This window comes from Bidens hawaiensis, unplaced genomic scaffold, assembly GCF_021521415.1.
Source record: "Bidens hawaiensis isolate Kalapana, Puna unplaced genomic scaffold, B.hawaiensis_p1.1 tig00004748_1, whole genome shotgun sequence".
NCBI classification, from domain to species: domain Eukaryota; kingdom Viridiplantae; phylum Streptophyta; class Magnoliopsida; order Asterales; family Asteraceae; genus Bidens; species Bidens hawaiensis.
The window spans coordinates 1,524,372-1,544,196 of NW_027491294.1; the positions used below are offsets into that span (position 1 = coordinate 1,524,372).

The 19,825-nt window shown below is 43.9% G+C and overlaps 1 protein-coding gene across 1 annotated transcript; it reads right to left on the reverse strand.

Moving 5' to 3' along the window:
• Positions 1-4,373: 4,373 nt before the first annotated feature.
• LOC143627954 (DNA (cytosine-5)-methyltransferase CMT3-like) lies at positions 4,374-19,614 on the reverse strand. The gene is made up of 5 exons (XM_077097654.1): positions 19,371-19,614; positions 18,590-18,658; positions 18,416-18,502; positions 4,672-4,713; positions 4,374-4,613 (listed from the first exon to the last, which is right to left on the reverse strand). Exons 1-5 carry the CDS (start codon positions 19,581-19,583, stop codon positions 4,374-4,376), a joined length of 651 nt encoding a protein of 216 aa, XP_076953769.1. The 5' UTR covers positions 19,584-19,614.
• Between the last annotated feature and the right edge of the window lie 211 nt (positions 19,615-19,825).

The window sequence follows — 19,825 nt, forward strand, 5'->3', positions numbered from 1 at the left end:
ATCAATTTAAGACGCCTGGCCTGAGACAACAACTCAAGTTGCATGGGTACTATATGATTTCGTGATTTAGATTCCTCGAACCCTAACCTGATAATCGTCAAGTTGCAATGGTAACTGATGCAGATGTTTAACCTTCGCCGCTTCTTGTTCGCTAAGTATGATCTTATGTTATTATATTTTAGGTAGATATATTATTTATATTTATATTTCTAATTTCTCGGACCAAGTTTCTGCTATCATGGCCCAACAAATCAATGCCATAATAAACATAATATATGCATATCTTTAAACTTATTTAATCGTTCATCCGGTTTCGTGGTGTAGTTAGCTATCACACCAACTCAATTTTTTTTACATATCTTGTTTGAATGTCTACTAATCGAACCTGGCAAAGTCAATTTTTTTGGGTAAGGAGCTTTCAAATATGTGGGTTCTCGTAGCTGATGTAAAGTTGAAAGAGCGTGCTTTAAGTGTTTTATATTGTGTGTTTTACTTGTTTATATGTATCAAACACAAGTACTTTGATTGGTTTTATGTTTACAGGTGATCGGAGCTTAAAGGAGCGAATTTGAAGCATTCATGATGGAGTGTAAATAAAAGTAATGATACATGATATGATAGAGAATTGAAAAACGAAGACGTGGCCGCAAACGGGGAGGAAAACGAAGTTGAAATGAAGATTTTATGAAGAAAACGATGTTTTGGTGTTGTAGCAGCCGTAAGTCAGTGACCAGAGGCCGTAGGCTACGGCCAGGTCTGATGGAAAATCGTTTTTTCTTGTTTTTCTTCCATATTTTAAGCTCAATTAAACCTTAAATCGATTATGCTTCATACCCTGACATCCTTGGGCGATTTTGGGGCCATTCTTCACCGTTATAACACCTTCCAATCATCCATGTTATCATCCTTGCAACAATCAATGAAGTTATTCAAGATTAAGATGCAAGGCTAAACCGTTCGTGACCATCTCCGGGAGTAGGGTTGTGGTTGTAAGCAAGACCTTTTGGTATTTGGATCTTTACATTGAAACTAGAGTTGATCAATCATTCGGTTGATTAACCTTTTATGTTTGTTTATGCATTCAACAGTTTTTCGTAATTGAATGTTTTGTGATTTTATCAGTTTATTGATTTGTGGTCTATCAACTTTAAGGATTAAGTTTTTTGAGTCATTGACCTGTTTATCTTTAGCCATTAAATCACTTATATTTATTAAACCTTAAAACTGGTAATCAATTAGGTTATTATTCAACTAAGCCAATTGTTCGGATTAAGTTCTAACGATCAGCAAGGTCAAATATCTAGTCTTTTGATTATAGGTGTAATCAAACGAGTTTTCCAAATAGGTATAATCAATTGGTCTAGTTTGCTTCACAACGTGAAACCCGGAGTTGGTTACTTTTTCTCTAATTGTTTTACAACTAAATCAACATTTAATTTGTTTGACATCGTCTGTCCACTTGGTTTAATATTTTATAAATTCTGAATTTGATTAGTACTTTCCACTGATTCTCTGTGTATTCGACACCTTACTTGCCATTGCTAGTAAAGGTATTTTATAAATGTTTTTGATTAACCTTTCGACATCGATCAGTAGCGAAGTTAAAGAAGTCAAATGTGGTCAAACCTGACAAAACAGAGTCGAGCCGAGGGGTTGGGATCGGGGGTGATGGGCTCAGGATGTGGAATGGGATTGGTCAAACGGATGACTTGGTATAGCTGATTGAAATTGGTTTAAGTTTGCAAGTGAAAGAGTATAAATGTATATGGTAGTGTTTCGGGTTAGGAATTGGGATTGTGTGTAAATTGTAATGTATTTGTTGTGTGTAAAAGTGTGTTTTTCTTTTCCATTTGTAGGTGGTGTTTTGATTTTTTTTTATTTTTTTTATTTTTTTTTTTTGTAGGTGGTGTTTAGATTTTATTTTTTTTTTGTTGATTTATTGTACAAATCAGGTTGGTTTTGTAACTTTGTTTACATATTATTGTTTCCAGTTTCATGTGTTTATTGACTTATTCAGGGTTCTTGGCAATTTGGGTCTAATAGTTAGCGATAATCAATGAATCGTTATAGAAAAAAATTTGAAAAAAAAACTAAAATTATTTACAAAAAAAAAAATAGGCGTTTTCTTTATTAAAAGAATTCAAGATTAAATTAAAGTGTGGTCTGTCTCGCAACATGTTATACGAGATTAATTTGATCAAAAGGTGTGGTGGTTTCTTGACTACATAATCATTACTTCATTATGCATTAATTAAAAAGGATTGACTTCTTGTTCAAGACATATTATTACACCTTTATCTTTCAAGATTATATTGTATAATATAATGTATATGTAGTTGTGTACATAGTATTTTTAATTTTGATCGGCAGCATTGCTCATGTAAGGAGTTGATATATGGCTCGTTGAACTTTCAAGACACCAAAATCTCATTTCAAGTCATTTTTTTGTCGTTGTGCTGCCTTGAACCTTATTCATTTATCGTCTTATAGATAGGCAAACGACTTCGCAAAAGTTACCTAACTAGGGTATATTTCACCAACAAGATAATACCCATGCTAGTATCATACTCCGTTTACCTCAAATGGATATTTTGTTGTGGATCCTTGTACGACCTCGTTGAATATGTTTGAATAATGAAAGGATGTTGTTCGAAGTCAAAAGTTTATTAACATTGATAATTTTGGTAATTTCAATTGTACCAAACTTAAAACATCAAATATACACGAGAAAAAAAGCTTACTGTGAAGGGAGGCAGCTGACGAGCTAGGAGAAAAGCGGCACTAGTAGCCGGTAGCATGCAGGCGATGGGGTTGGATGGAGTTGAGTCGTGGTGATTGTGTGTTGTTTGGTCTGTGATGGGAAGGCATAGAGCAGTTGGGTGGGTAAAAATGTAAAACCCTATTTAATTGATAGCATTTATAAAAAAAACAATAATATAACCAAAAGTTTCCAAATTGTTGTTTCAGAAGAGAGAAATTTCCAAAATATCCTCATTTAGCGTAAAAGTGTAAAATATTCTCACTAAAGCGTTTTCTCTCTCCTTCATGTTCTTTTGGCATCTTCTCTCTCTCAAACTTCTATCATCTTCATTCAACACGTTTTTTTAATTACTCTTCTCTCCCACTTTCTCTATCCTCTTTCCAACTTAGAATCCACCAAATCTTTTCATCTCTCTATCATTTCTATCATCTTCTTCAACACACTTTTTCATCGATCTTCTCTCCTCACTTTCTCTATTCTCTTTGCAATAAGAATCCACCAGATATTTTCATTGAATAAGAAATCCGTCAACCTTTACTAATTTTGTTGCGGACGGGGACAACCGGTGTCGTTACCGCCGTTAACACGCACCAATTAAGAACTTTGTCGTTGGCGCCTGAACAAAAGTTGTAGTTTGGCACCGTCTCCACCAAATCATCGTCGTCGTCGGAATCATCACAGCGATGAAGGATTTGAGCTTCTCCAACCATTTAATAATTTCACCGCGACAACTTGAACAAAAGTGGCAGTCCGTCATTGCCAACGTTAACAACAACGCTCAAATCTGTCATCGCCACCTATTTTCTACAAAATTGTGTCGTTGTCGCCAAGTTTTGTAATAGGTGGCGATTACTTAGTAGTGATTTTCCCAAATAAAAAATGGTTAAAAAGGAATCAAATTTCGGTTTCGAGGGAAATGTATTTACAATTAGACCATGGTTCACTTTATGTATGGGTTCACTCAACAATTTATATGTGGGTTTCATTCTCATATCACATTCTATTAAAATTTTGAAACTCTGTGGGTTCCCGTGAACCCGCAACCATCTACGTAGATCCGCCCCTGTTTAGAACTAAACTCACAAAAATATTGGAGTTCTTGACTCGTGAGTTACTGCTACAACCATATCAAGATCAACAATCTTCTCATTTATTTTCTCAACAAAAACATATAATTCGGATAAAATTAGGTACACCATTGTAATGCAATTGTGTATTACCTTTTTTTGTGAGCGTCAAACACATTCACGCGTTTAATGTACTCCTTACCCAACAGTTAGATCAGCGGCATGTTCGCTGAATATCCAAACAAGTCGTCCTCTACATACACAGATATTCTCGCATGCTTCAGCATAGGCGAGCTAGCTATGACAAGCTTCACAAAATCGATTTTTGTCTCTACATTCGGCACGAATTCCATCTTCAATGAATGCAAGCCCGGAAAATGTATATCAGAGACATGCGCATACATAGGAACGTGCAATATTGCACTAGACCATCAATGTTAATGAGATCCGAACGATGCTCATGGTGTTCATATTAATTGTGTGGAGGATAAAAGTGTTATTTACCATTAGTAGCCTTAATTTCTTCAAGTTTGGGGAGCATCTTATCACATGAACTCTAGCATCACCGCGTCATGCTTTAGGAGTGTTTGATAAATGGCTGAAAAGAATCTGCTTCGATGGGTCATGAGTCTGCGATCACTTTCGATATCGCCATAGGTCTCCTCCAAATCAGTCAGCTCGTTATCCCCTGCTATCTGAAACGTGCCTTCATCAAATACTAGAATTGGTATTTTGGTCCAATGATGCACCCACTGCGAGGACAGGACGATGGTCCTTGCCGCCTCCTGAATCAACATAAAGCACAAAATGTGTTGTATGATTTCTTGAGGAAGTAACTAAAACTTGTCCGCCATCTGGCACAACAAACGCAACATTAGCGAACCTCTGTTTATTACATAATCACGATCAAAATCAATTTATCAAAACAATAAAAATTATTGGACAAAAAGTCTGATAAAATAGAGATACACAAAACCAGAATTTACGCCAAACCGGATTGGTTTTAAAATCTAGTCAAGCGAAGTAAAAATCGGTCCAGCCTAAACTGGATCGGTCTAGAAATCGGCTATAAGTGGAAAATCTAGATCCATTCGGTTTCAACCCGTGTATTCTCAAACCGATTTCAAACCGGTGGACCAGATCGATTTTGGACCAGATGGGGAACCGGTTTTGACTGCCGAACCGGTTCAAATGTGCACGCCAATTGAATATTTGTTAATGAATATTGAATCGATTCAGATGTGCACATCAAATAAATATTTGTTACCTAAACATTGACTCCGAACCGGTTTCAAAATCAAGATTTGTTACTAAATATTGATGTAATAGTTATCATGTAAACATGAACAGTTGAAGATTAACCACCAAAACAGCAATACCTAAAATGATAAGTGTCCATACAAGAAAATCGCATATTTGACTAAATAAAATCCCATCAGTTGACAATCCATGAAACACCTAACCAAATATAATGTCGGTGAAGAGGTAGGTCCCAGCAGAGACCAGTTGGTCCCGCAAGACTCACCTTGAACAGGGACGTCTGCGCAAAGGCCATCTGCTCCCGCAGGACCCACCATGCTCATAGAATCTTACGCGCAGTACGCAAGCTGTACACGCAGGGGAAAGCCTCCCAATGGTGAAGTACCCCGCATGTTCCCGCAGTTGCGGATACAAGCCATCAGGGAAGGCTACCCGCAGACAGCAGGGTTACACGCACAAGACACAAGCTACTTCAGTAGTCACATGAAGGAATGAGCAAGGCGGGAACAATCCCGCCTAAATGAGCCAGTCTGATTCTGAAAGATCTTTTGTACTATACCTACCAAGGTATGGATAGGACAGACGATCTGACCAGAACAGCCCATGAGCCAATCACAGGGTGACAGCTCACCGACAACAGTGCGAGGAGGAGCACCCTCTAGTACTGTTTGTCACTATTAGCCGCTGCCTACTCACCAACCCTTACTGTGGAGCATGCGCAGCCTACAGTTGGTGGAATAGTGTTACTGTTGGCCGTAACCTATTCACCAACCAGCATGGCCTGCGTACAATCCACAGTAAGTGGGACGTGCATAGTCTACAGTTGGTGGAATAGTGCAGCCGACTTTGTTACTGTTGGCCGTAACCTACCCACCAACCAGTATGGCCTGTGCGTAATCCACTGTTGGTTGAACAGGAATACTATTCAGCCGGCTGTACCTTCTAGAAAACCTACCTTCGGCTATAAATACTCCAATATCTTGGAATGGTAAGATCATCTGCTATCCAGTTATCTAGCAATCTCTTAATATACACTTATATTCAGAGCAACCTAGTCTGATTCTCACGCCGGAGGGTGGTCACAAGGAGGAACCCCCCCCCCTTCTCAGTGACGAGCTTACGGTGTTTGTTTTGCAGGTCTTCTGAAGAACAACCTTCTCAGCTAAGATCTCATTCGTGGGAAACATTACTTAACCCCCAGATTATCTATAATCTGTACCGGGTCACTTAGTGTTTCTTCATTGGCGCCATCCGTGCATAAAAGCTAGAACTATTTTAGTTTTCACAATTTCTGAAGAAATGGTTAACGTTACTCCGGTCCAAAGGCCTGTAACCGACCAAGAAACCCCGGTAACCACCCCAGCAACTGGGGGGAACACCGGCGGTTATACAATCCTTACGAACACTACCCCGACTACCCAAGCCGGGGCAAGTGGAGTAAATATTCCATTGGGGTTCACCGATACCCAACCGGAAAAACGAACGAAGGTCCCTCGCCAAACACTAGATCAAGTGAAGGCGTGGGCCGAAGCACGGCAAAGAGAATTCCAAGCCGAATTGGATGAACGCTTGCGTTCAGTTCAACAGGCTGACGAATTCACCAGTACTCGCCAACACCTCAATATGAGCAGTGACTGCGAGTACTCAGAAGACGAGTTAGAGTCCGATACCGACGCGAACCCTCGCCATAAGGCGAAAGGGAAGCGTAAGGACACGGACGTCCAACCAAAAAGGAATTTTGGGGAAGCCTTTAAACCAATCGCGGAGAGAAACCCGCGTGACTTCTCCAAAACCTTTAGACCAACTGCTACAAATGCAGGAAGGTCAAAATTCGCAAGAGACATTGCGGAAGCAATTGCCCCGAGAAGTGCCAAACAAATGTCCAACATTGGCACTTATGATGGTCTATCCGACCCAGACGACCATCTGAACAGGTTCATTGCGGGGGCTACCGTCAGCAACTGGACGGAACCCACGTGGTGCTACATGTTCCAGATGACTCTGGTCGGAGCGGCCAGGGCATGGTTCGATCGTTTACCGATCCACCACATTTATGACTGGGCGGACTTTCAGAACAAGTTCAGCCAGCACTTCAGCCAACAGAGGAAGTACACTGAAGAGCAGTGGACGATCCTCAACTGCGTGAGAGAGGAGGATGAATCTTTACTAGACTTCATCACTCGCTTCAACTCCAAAAAGCTTAGTCTCGGCAACATAAGTGAGGATCTGGTTCGCGCCGCCTTCATCCAAGGCGCCGAATACCCAGAACTTATCCGCACGTTGACGGGTAAGGATGGCATGCCATCAACTTGGGATGCCATCATGACGGCGGCAAAGCGCTTTGCCGAGACGGAAAAGCAACTGGGAAGGGATCTTCCCCAGAGTACACACCTCTACACGCAGAGGACAAGAGAGAACAATGTCCGGATCGCCCGGCAGAACAAAAAGAGGAGGCTAGGTATTTGGCAGTCAAGGGTAAACTTTGACACCTCATCCAGCTCCCGCCCTCTTGTTGGCGGAAGGGACAACACACACCCTTCAAATCGAAAACACCGGTGGACGCCACTCACAAAGAGCGTCACGGAGATATTTGCCACGGAAAAATTGCCATGGCCCAAAGCCCCATCGATCCGGCAGAAACCTAATGCGGATCAAAGCAAATCCTGTGATTTCCACGGGACAAAGGGTCATGGTACTGAAGAGTGCACATCCTTGAAGGATATTATTGAAACATTTGTCAAGGATGGAAGGCTTGCACATCTCGTGGCATCGATCAGGAAGGGAGGAAGGAATGACAACCGGTACAGAGGTAACGGACGAAAGCCCGTCGACATCAGCATCAACATGGTTCATGGCAAGGTCAGAGGAAGAAAAAGACGGGTGACAGAACCATGCGCGTGGAAGGAAGCTGAGGTGCGCTTCCCGCGAGTGCCAGGAGGCCCCAGCAAAGAAGGCCCCATCGTCATCAGAAGCCAGCTGGGGCACTACATCACCTCCCGCACTCTTGCTGACAACGGCGCTTCGTCGACAGTGATGTACAGGCAGTTCTTTGATAAGCTGGATGATGAAGACAAGGAACGCTTGGAAACGGTCTACGCTTCAATGGAAGGGTTTGATGGCAGTACAGAAACACCCCTGGGTATCCTATCTTTCCCCGTTACTCTTACTGATGGGAATCATTCACGCACAGAAGACGTGGATTTTGTCGTGATGAAAAAGCCACACCACACATACGACATCCTATTCGGAAGAGACGGGATGGCAAGATTCAACGCCGTGGTATCTTCAGTCCACGGCATGATGGGATGGCCAACAGCTGAGGGTGTAGCAATGATCTCTGGCATTCCCCAGGTATGCATCGCATCTGTCTCATCTAAACCCAAACCGAAGAAGGCTAAACCAACCATCACTGAACCGGAAAAATGGGCCTTCAATGGCAAATACCCCGACCAGGCCGTTACCATTGGACCAACAATTGTTGATCCCACCCGCACCTTACTCAAGCGCTTACTGCAGAAAAACGCTGACATCTTTGCGTGGACACCAGCTGACATGACTGGTGTACCCCGAAGTAAGGCGGAGCATAAGCTCAAATGCGATCCGGCTGTTACGCCAATCGTACAAAAGCGCAGGGTAATGGGGCCTGAACAAACTAACGCGTGTAGAACCCAAGTCAAGGAACTCCTTGACGCAGGCATCGTACGCGTTAGTAGATATCAAACATGGGTTGCAAATCCCGTAATGGTACCGAAGAATGACAAACAATGGCGCATGTGCATAGATTTCAAAGATTTGAACAAAGCATGCCCCAAAGATTGTTATCCGTTACCAGAAATTGATCTCAAAGTGGATTCGTTGGCACCATTTCGCCTTAAATGCTTCTTGGATGCGTATAAGGGGTACCACCAAATCCACATGGCCATTGATGACCAGGACAAAACCGCATTTCGGACGCCCGATGGTACATTTTGTTATAAAATGATGCCATTCGGACTTAAGAATGCAGGGTCCACGTACCAACGACTAATGGACAAAGAGTTTCATGCCCAAATCGGGAGAAACTTGGAAGTCTATATGGATGATTTGGTCATCAAAAGCCTCGAGCCTGAGGCGATGTTGAAAGACATTGAAGAAACTTTCAACACGCTCCGAAAGATAAACATGAAGCTCAACCCGAGCAAGTGTTCATTTGGGATGGAAGAAGGGAAGTTCTTGGGAGTCATTGTTACTAAAGATGGCTTTAGAGCGAACCCTGAAAAGGTCGAAGCCATTGTTAAAATGGAATCACCTACCACCATCAAACAGGCTCAGACACTGAATGGGCGACTAGTCGCACTTAATCGCTTCTTGGCAAACCATGCGGATAAGTCGTTTCCTTTCGTGTCAACACTGAGAAACTGCTTGAAGAAAACGCACTTCCGCTGGACACCAGAAGCGGAAGCAGCTTTTCAGGAGATTCGGTCACGCCTGATCGAACTCCCAACACTTACAGCACCACAAGCGGGAGAGGAGTTAATCCTATACCTTTCCGCAACAGATAGAGCAACCGGGGCAGTCTTGCTAGTAGAACGAAAGGGCATCCAGATGCCAATCTATTATGTTAGCCGTGTACTAACAGACGTAGAAACCCGGTACTCTACCCTCGAAAAATTGGTCTTAGCACTTATACACGCTTCACGCAGGTTAAGACGATATTTCCAGGGCCACCCAATCACCATTCTCACCAACTTCAAACTCTCAAATGTTCTAGGCAAACCCGAATTATCGGGACGTCTAGCCAAATGGGCAATTGAATTGGGAGAATATGCAATTAACTACAAGCCAAGACCAGCGATAAAAGGCCAAGTCTTGGCCGATTTTATTGCAGAAGTCCCCGTTTCGCAGGAAAAAGAGTGCCAGGAGGAGGCTCAACCCTCCCCAGCACAGGACGTCAATGATGTCTGGCGACTCTACACTGATGGAGCAGCCAGTAACGAGGGTTCAGGCGCAGGGTTAAAATTAACCAACCCAGCGGGCCAAGAATATACTTACGCTATTCGGCTGGACTTTCCAAGTACGAATAACGAAGCCGAATATGAAGCATTCTTGGCCGGTTTGAGAATTGCGCGTAAGATGGGAGTGAAAAACTTAGAAGCCCACGTGGATTCCATGCTGGTGGCCAACCAAATAAATGGAACATACACGGCTGTGAATGACACCATGGCCCTGTACCTCGCCCAGGCAAAAACCCTTATGCGTGATTTTAGTGATTGTAAAGTCATACACGTCAAGCGCAGCGAAAACAAATCTGCGGATGCGTTAAGCAAGCTTGCATCACTAGCCTTCACCCACTTGGGAAAGGACATCCGCATTGAACTCCTCGAAGCACCATCAGTCCCGCACAAGGAAATTTGTGTCATCCAGACCAGTACAGAAACGTGGATGACACCAATAATAAATTACCTTGCAGCAGGAATACTACCAGAGTCAAAAACAACTGCAAGAAAACTACGCTGTAAAGCACTGAATTATCAACTCGTCAATGACATCCTTTACAGACGTAACTTTCTTGGCCCACTCTTGAGATGCGTGGACAACCAAGATGCCGACTACCTCCTAAGGGAAGTACACGAAGGCATCTGTGGGGTACACGCAGGCCCCCGCGCTGTTGTAGCCAAGCTAAACAACGTGGGATACTTTTGGCCGGGGATGCATACGGATGCACTGGCATACATCAGAAAATGCAGGTCTTGCCAGCTTTACGCACCTAACACGCATCGCCCGAAAAACGAACTGGTTCCAGTCACTTTTTCGTGGCCATTTCAGAAGTGGGCCATCGATGTGACAGGCCCATTTCCTACAGCAGCAGGAAATGTTCAGTTCCTAGTGGTAGCCATCGACTACTTCACCAAGTGGATAGAAGCAAAACCTTTAGCCCAAACAACCGCAAAGCATATCAAAAAATTTATTTGGGAATTTATAATTTGTCGTTTTGGACTTCCACAGAATTTGGTGAGCGATAACGGCACCAACTTTGCTGACAAGAAGCTACAACAGTGGCTGAAAGAACTTCAAATCACCCACACCTTTACCTCAGTGGCACACCCGCAAGGTAATGGTGAGGTGGAAAGAGCAAACAAGAGCATCGTCGAAGGCATCAAGAAAAGACTTTTGAAACACAGATCCGGCTGGGTGGACGAGCTCCCGCACGTCCTTTGGGCAAACAGAACGCTGAAGAAGGCCAGTACGGGGGAAACCCCGTTCAGCCTCACTTATGGCACGGAAGCCATGATCCCGGTCGAAATTGGTCTACCCTCACCAAGGGTCTTGAGTCAGCCAGAAGACAATGATGCGGAAAGACGGTTGGATCTTATGCTAACCGAGGAACGCAGAGACTTAGCCGCAGTGCGTGAAGAGAATTACAAACGACAAATGCAAAAGTACTACAACACGCGGGTAAAACTCTGCAACTTCAAGGAAAGAGACTACATACTGCGTAACAACGAGGCTTCGAACCAAGAACGCCCAGGAAAGTTGGCCCCAGTCTGGGAAGGGCCATATGTTATCAAACAAGTTCTGGGAAAGGGCGCATACCGGCTCGAAAGGCTCGATGGCACTCCCATCCCAAGAACATGGAATGGAGCTCAATTACGCAAATGTTATATGTAGATCAATTCCAAAACTTGTAAAGGCCAAGAGCCACTTCTAATGGAAATGATTCTCCTTTCATAATGTGTTTACCTTTATTCTTATGAACTCCCCACTGGTGCCGGTGTTTACCACATAAAGGGGGAGAAGTAAGTCGTTACGTGTGGAAGGCGGCAAAACCCGCATAAACACAACGTTAAAAATAAGGGAAACCTACACGCAGGTCAGGTATGGGTAAAGTTTAGCCATCCTACCAAGTGCAAGTGACGGTTCTATCCGCACAATCACGAAGGAGGAAGCAAAACTTTAACCCACTATCAACCACGTTCAAAGGTTAACTTATCCTAAATACTTAGAAATTTAGAGGGAAAATGAGGAAAACCTACACGCAGGTCAGATGAAGGTTAAAGTTTAGCCATCCTACCAAGTGCAAGTGACGGTTCTACCCGCACAATCACGAAAGAGGAAGCGAAACTTTAACCCATCAACCACGTTCAAGAGGTTAACTTATTCTAAAACACTTGGAAAATTGCTAACTTAAACTAAGTATGCAAGTCATGAGTTTATAAAGCAAGGAATCCAAAGAAGGAAATAACAATCTTATACGCAAAAAGATTTATATTTCAATAATATATTACAAGAATGGCCGGGTTACTACCCGCCTAAAAGAGTAAATCTATACAAGTCTAAGCAATGGAAAGGGATCTTCGGGGTCAAGCTTCAGGGCCGCTTCCACTAGGACCCGCTCCGTCAGAAGAACGGGGTGGTTCGAGGAAAGCTTTGAGGACAGCTAACCCATCATCAGCAACAGCTACTTCATCCACCTTTTCCACCACTGGATGCGGGAAGGCGGCGTATTGGTTCAATGCTTGGTCGTAAATGGCTTCGGTATCCACATCGAACAAAGGGAAGTTGGAAGGCGGGACGCCTTTCTCAACAAACCCTAGACCAAGCATGAAGCCGGCCTTTTCCCCATCCTCATGAGAAGCGTTGAGGGCTGCGGTCATAGCATCATCGTAAGAGGTCTCTGAAAAGACCCGACGCACAACCTACAAAGAAAAAATACAAGTATTAGAACCTTTTCTTACAAAAGAAATGCGTGAAGATAAATCTAAACATACCTGACGCAACGCTTCTCGAAGAAGCCATTGGAGGGCAGCTTGAGCTTCGGTATGGGCGCGTTCGGCTTCGCTCTTGTTAAGGTTGGCAAGTAAAACTTCCTTAGCGGCAGCCTCTTCGACGCCCTTAAGCTTCCGCTCGGTCTGGTCAAGCACCCCCCTCTGGTCCAGGATTTCCTGGAGTTTCTTGGCATCTTCCATTGCCAAGGCATCATGAGCGCGTTGGAGAGCCTCTAATTTGCCTTTCAGCTCCTCATTCTCCAAACGCAGAGGCTCAGCAACGGCTTCAGCCTGGGCAGCCCTCTCGGTTGCGTTTCGCGCAGTTTCCCTGGCCAGCCGAAGCTGTTCATTCACAGCTTGGGCAGCCTTGGAACGGGCCTCGAGTCGCGCCTGAACTTCAACCTCGAGGGCCTTGAAGGCCTTCTCCTTGGCAGCGGCAGCTGCCGCCAGCTGTTGGTTCTCCTCCCGGAGAGCACGCGCTTCAGATACGTCTTTGGCGCGAGCTGCTTTCAACTTGTCGTTTTCACGACAAAGCAGCTCGACGCGCGGCTGCATCCGGGCCTGGAGAACCCGAAGCTCATTGGTTAGCCTACCCTCCTGGTAGCTAGCCATGGCTTCCCCCAACGCACCATGAGGAGCAGCGTGGCGAGCCCAGTCCACGCACTCCACAGGGGTACGAAGGGTTGTTCCTCGGCGTATGTTCCATCGTGGAACATACACTTCATTGGAATCCGACACTGCAAAAGAAACAAAGACAGTAAGGAAAAGATGATAAAAAACAAGGGAAAAGAAAGGAACCCTACGCACCTGTAGGGTCAATGACAGGCCGATATCCGCCAAACCCATCACCTGAACCTAAAGGAAATCCATCCAACAGGTCAGGCAGATGGGAAGGTGGCAAAGATCGGCGGGAAGCCCTGCGCGTACCTGATGGTCCGGCTGTCGGTGCCGGTGGCGCGGGCATGGTGGCAGCCGCCGTGGTCGCCGTTGTGGTCGCCGCCGCGGTCACCGCCTCCTCAGCAGCAGCAGTAACCGCCGGCTCCGTGAAGGATGCTGTAAAAATTGCACTCACGGCCGGCGGTGACGTCATCTCGGCCGGAACAGTTGGCTCGAAGGAACGAGCAACTGGACCAGCGGATGCAGGCGCAGGCGCCTGGGTCGACGCCTCAGGAAGGCTGACCGAGCCTACCGTCATTGGCGGGGAGATACTCCCCTGCGTTTCACCCCGGAATGCGTCAACATCCACGCCTGCACAAAGAAGAAAGTGTTAAATTCATGAAGTAATAAATCTACAAACTATTATTGTACTTACGGGTTTTCTTGACTCTGAATGTACGGACGGGCGGGGAGGAACCCGATGGAGCCGGCCTCTTGGTACCGGTCACCGTCGACTTCGATGGTTCGGAGGTAACGGTCGTAGCCTCCGGAGCAGTGGTCTTCTCACCACCGGGCTTCCCCGCCACCTCTTCACTATCTGACTCCGAGTCAGATAGAACGACTGGATCAGCTGTGGAGGCCTTCTCCTTCCCCTTCACGCCGGCAGCAGCCTTCTTCTTCCGCACAAGGGGAGGACCATCTGCGGATTCCTCAGAAGACAGGATGTAAGGATTTCCAACAGCGGGTACAGCATTGAGGGGTTCAGGATAGAATATCTCCTTACCTGGCCGCCGGTGGCTCAGGATCTCTTGGCCCGGCGGATAGACCTCCACAAACCTATCCGCCGTTTGCTCCAGGATGGGCAACTCATTGTCATCCAGAGCACGAGTGCCCACCCGCACGGGACTGTCAGCTTCCCGCGGGAACAGGAGCGACTCCAAATTATTCCCCTCTGAAAGAAAAGAAACAGTTAGAAAATAAACTAATATCAGCAAGAAAGACAAGACATACCATAAGGAATAGAGTTCAAACCGTATTCGAGAAGGATAGGAAACCGAGACGCATCCTTCCATACCCGGCTCATCCCCAGCAGCACCATCCCGGACTCCGCAAACCGGTAAACCGGAGATTGGACCCGGGATATCTTCGCGAACCATTTCGCCTCCTGGTAGCTGGAAGCGTGAAGGCTCGGAAGCGCTTGACCCTTCTTGAACTTCATAGCAATGGGGATGGCGCGGGCAGAGATGTAGAAGAACTCCCGCTTCCACGATCGGAGACTGCGCTCGGTCACGCAGATCTTCAAACCCTTAATACGGGTTGTCAGGGTGTACCACCCCTGGACGCACCTCCAAGTATAGAAGGTCATCAGGCGGTCCACGTAGGGCTCAATACCCAGAATCCGGCACACCCACTCGAAGTGCCGGACCTTGGCAATCGCCATCGGATGCACCTCGGTCAGGTGCACCCCGTGCCTCTCCAGGACACGGTACATAAACTTTGTCAATGGGAACCTAAGGTTCCCATAAACAAAGAATGCAGCATATACCCCGATCTTGCCACTGGGGGCATCGTACACAGTCTGGTGGGATTCAGGAAACTCAGGCTCGAGAGACTCGAGCATGAACTTCCTGACGATGTACTGGTACTGATCGACAGGTAGAGCACACTGGCACTCGCCAGCAGTACTCCTATCGTCGGCTACAGCTTCAGCATCATGAGAAGACATTTTTGCAGAAAGAAGAGTGATTTCGGGAAAATGCTTGCCTGAAAAAGGGGAGTATTTGCCGGAAATCACTAAGAAGAAGAAGAAGAGAGGTGAAAGTGTGAATTGCAAATAACCCTTTTCCCCTTTATATAGTAATCGCAATTAATGCGGTGAATTTAATGCGGAGGAGAGAGAAATCGACGGTGCAATGAAACTATGACACGTGGCAAAAAGCAAGCTGGCAACAGCTGTTGAAAGGACGTGTGCCAGTAACTTCGCGGCCACGCGCCCGAAAAAACACGCCCACGCGCCTGAAAAAGCGACTGGAATGACCATGTTCTGTCACGTCACCATAACTTCCTGCACGTCCTGACACAGTCAGAAGAAACTGTCGCACGACGTTTCAGATGTTTGGATTGTTCTTATCCTTACCAACCTTTTGAATTTCAAAATTCAAAATTTAAAAAGATTCAAAAGTAAGCGGGAAAATACCCCTTGGCAACCAAGTAACCATAAGACGGACGCGGGTACAGTGTTAAGGCAAACCCTTCACATACCTAGCACCCGCAGGGAATTGAAGCCAAGAATACCCCGGCAACAAAGTAACTATAAGACGGGTGCGGGTACAGTGTTAAGGCAAAACCCTTCACATACCTAGCACCCGCAGGGAATTGATGCCAGGGGCACCTTGAAAGTAAAGTAACCGTAAGACGAGCGCGGGTACAGTGTTCAGGCAAAACCCTTCACGTACCTAGCGCTCCGCAGGGAATTGAAACCAAGAAGGATCTTCTGGGCAATGCTTGCGGAAACGGAAATAACATCCCCGCATAGTGGGAACGTCGAGAACTACATTGTTTGAGGCTCCAGGATGGAATTGGTGGTTTAAACATGATTGATCACTATGTTCAAAACCACTAATACCTCAAGGAGAATCCACACAAGTGAGACTCAACGCTCCTGACTTGCGAGAAGGTTACATACCTACCCGCATCATACCCAAAGATCAAGCAAAAAAATCGGGAATTTTTGCAAGTGACATTAGGAAACCCGCGGGAAGAATCCCCACGGAGAACCTTAAAACTAAAAACCCTTTTCAAAACCCCTTGCTTAAAGTCCAAAAGTTCACCTCACTTTATTAGACATTCATGAGAAGAACATTGGACTGGGGGGACTTGAAGAGGTAGGTCCCAGCAGAGACCAGTTGGTCCCGCAAGACTCACCTTGAACAGGGACGTCTGCGCAAAGGCCATCTACTCCCGCAGGACCCACCATGCTCATAGAATCTTACGCGCAGTACGCAAGCTGTACACGCAGGGGAAAGCCTCCCAATGGTGAAGTACCCCGCCTGTTCCCGCAGTTGCTGATACAAGCCATCAGGGAAGGCTACCCGCAGACAGCAGGGTTACACGCACAAGACACAAGCTACTTCAGTAGTCACATGAAGGAATGAGCAAGGCGGGAACAATCCCGCCTAAATGAGCCAGTCTGATTCTGAAAGATCTTTTGTACTATACCTACCAAGGTATGGATAGGACAGACGATCTGACCAGAACAGCCCATGAGCCAATCACAGGGTGACAGCTCACCGACAACAGTGCGAGGAGGAGCACCCTCTAGTACTGTTTGTCACTATTAGCCGCTGCCTACTCACCAACCCTTACTGTGGAGCATGCGCAGCCTACAGTTGGTGGAATAGTGTTACTGTTGGCCGTAACCTATTCACCAACCAGCATGGCCTGCGTACAATCCACAGTAAGTGGGACGTGCATAGTCTACAGTTGGTGGAATAGTGCAGCCGACTTTGTTACTGTTGGCCGTAACCTACCCACCAACCAGTATGGCCTGTGCGTAATCCACTGTTGGTTGAACAGGAATACTATTCAGCCGGCTGTACCTTCTAGAAAACCTACCTTCGGCTATAAATACTCCAATATCTTGGAATGGTAAGATCATCTGCTATCCAGTTATCTAGCAATCTCTTAATATACACTTATATTCAGAGCAACCTAGTCTGATTCTCACGCCGGAGGGTGGTCACAAGGAGGAACCCCCCCCTTCTCAGTGACGAGCTTACGGTGTTTGTTTTGCAGGTCTTCTGAAGAACAACCTTCTCAGCTAAGATCTCATTCGTGGGAAACATTACTTAACCCCCAGATTATCTATAATCTGTACCGGGTCACTTAGTGTTTCTTCAGTCGGACACAATTACCAATCATGAAATAACCTCCAAATCCCAAAAATGATCAAGTTTTATAGGTTCGTAATCGGGAACACATCGAAAAGAGAAGAAAACCCTATCAATTGAGACATCTGAGATATTTGACGAAATATAACCCTATCAGTTGAGACACCAAACCGTGGGTCATAACACTTACCAGGTCACCACATACTGTGTGTTTAATTTATTTTGCATTCAATTAGTCACCAGTATACACGAATTTAACATCTAGAGCACACTGTTGATTATAATCTACCATTAGTTAAATAGAATCCATTATTTACCAAACACGATTCGTTTTAGTGATTATAATTAAGATGATATGTAAGTCATTCAGTGATTATAGTTAAAATGAAACTGAAATCAAATATTCATGGTTCATAATCTTAACATGAGATCGAAATAGGAAATTTAGGGTTCATAATACTACTGATAAATAAAACTCGATGGTCAGGTTACGATCGAGAACTTCATTTTGCGCTAAACTACCAGAAATCAACCCGAATCATTTACAACAATTACCTGGTTTAATTTCATTTCATTTTGCACAATATCATTAGGGAATATGGAGTTGATTGTAAATTAACCCTATTGTGGTTTGTAACCTAAATGAATATTATATAAATGTTAATGATAATAATAATAATAATAATAATAATAATAATAATAAAAATCAATGTTAATGATAATAATAATAATAATAATAATAATAATAATAATAATAATAAAAATCAATAACAACATCAACAAAAGTGCAACACCAAGTCTGAAATTAACATTTACCTCAGGTAAGTCTGAAATTGCATCACCAAGAAATATACTCTTCTCTAACTTGTATGACTTATCATTATCAGATCCAACAATACAATCCTACAATTAAATGAAAAGCTTAATAAAATACCATAAAACATATTTGAATTTTAAAAATACTATATAATTTTAATTGATGTAACCCACCTTAAACTCAACAGGAACAACTCCTCTCCCCACAACCTCATGTGTTGGTAGAGGAAACTGAGGTAGATTCTGTTTGATTAAAAAAATATTAAATAATTAACATGGAATAACAATATATATATATTCAATAGCCTTGACATCCTAGCAAAAAGGGGAACATATCAAAAGAGAATAACAATTCATAAAACCTTCTAAATCATATTACCTAAAGCTTTAGATATTACCATAGTAAAATTACTTTAGGAGTTATTTACACCAGATGATCTCTATAATTTGAAACAAACTATGAATTAGGTCCTAAGCTTTAATTTTTACAGATTCACTCCCTACATACACTGTCTGCATTCAAAGATGGTTACCATATCTCTAGTGAGATTACCCTTTGCCCTTTTACTATAACATTAACAATCATAATAAAGAGGGGGTAAAACATAACTTCTAAAAGAGTAAGGTAGCTTAAATGTAACTTTTAAACAAGTAAAATAATCAAGGAGTTAGATATGTAATTTTTAAAAAGGGCAAAATAGTAAACACACATAGTCACCTGACATAAAAAGGCTATCTTGAAAACAAACTGTGTTCATAAAGGCCAAATCTGTATAACATAACGCCTAAAGGCCATATTCATATTATGCCACAAACAAGAACAAACATGCATGTAATTTACTCAACCTATTAATGTATTTCTAAAACAAGAACAAAACGTGTTTCTAACAAACTACCTGACCTGTTTAAACCCAATTTGCCATGTTACCACCACCAATAGTTAAAAAAGACTTACCATCATTGTATTAGCGCCCCAAAGAAACACCCTCAACCGACACTGAGGAACTCCGTATGACCCAGCCGCCATTATCCCCAAACGCGTTTGATAACTCATCGAAACTAAACGGCCAACTGCATGATATCCCAAAATACCATCCGCAAATTTGACAATATCAACAACATTCTCCATCAGAACAAATTTGGGTTTCAAAAAGTCAATAATATCCATATACACTACAAGTTGATGATTCTTTGGATCTTTTAACCTGTCATCGTAGTTTCTAAACGCGTTCGATACGAGGAGTTCAAAAGCAGGTTTATATTGTTTATAACAAACATTATCTGTTATTCTGTTGATAATTTATTTGATATTCTATTAATTTTCTCTGGTTGTTCTTGATCTACCGATACTTAATTTAGGTTGATAAATATGATACAGAGGTGATAGTAAGATCAAATACATGAAGCTTA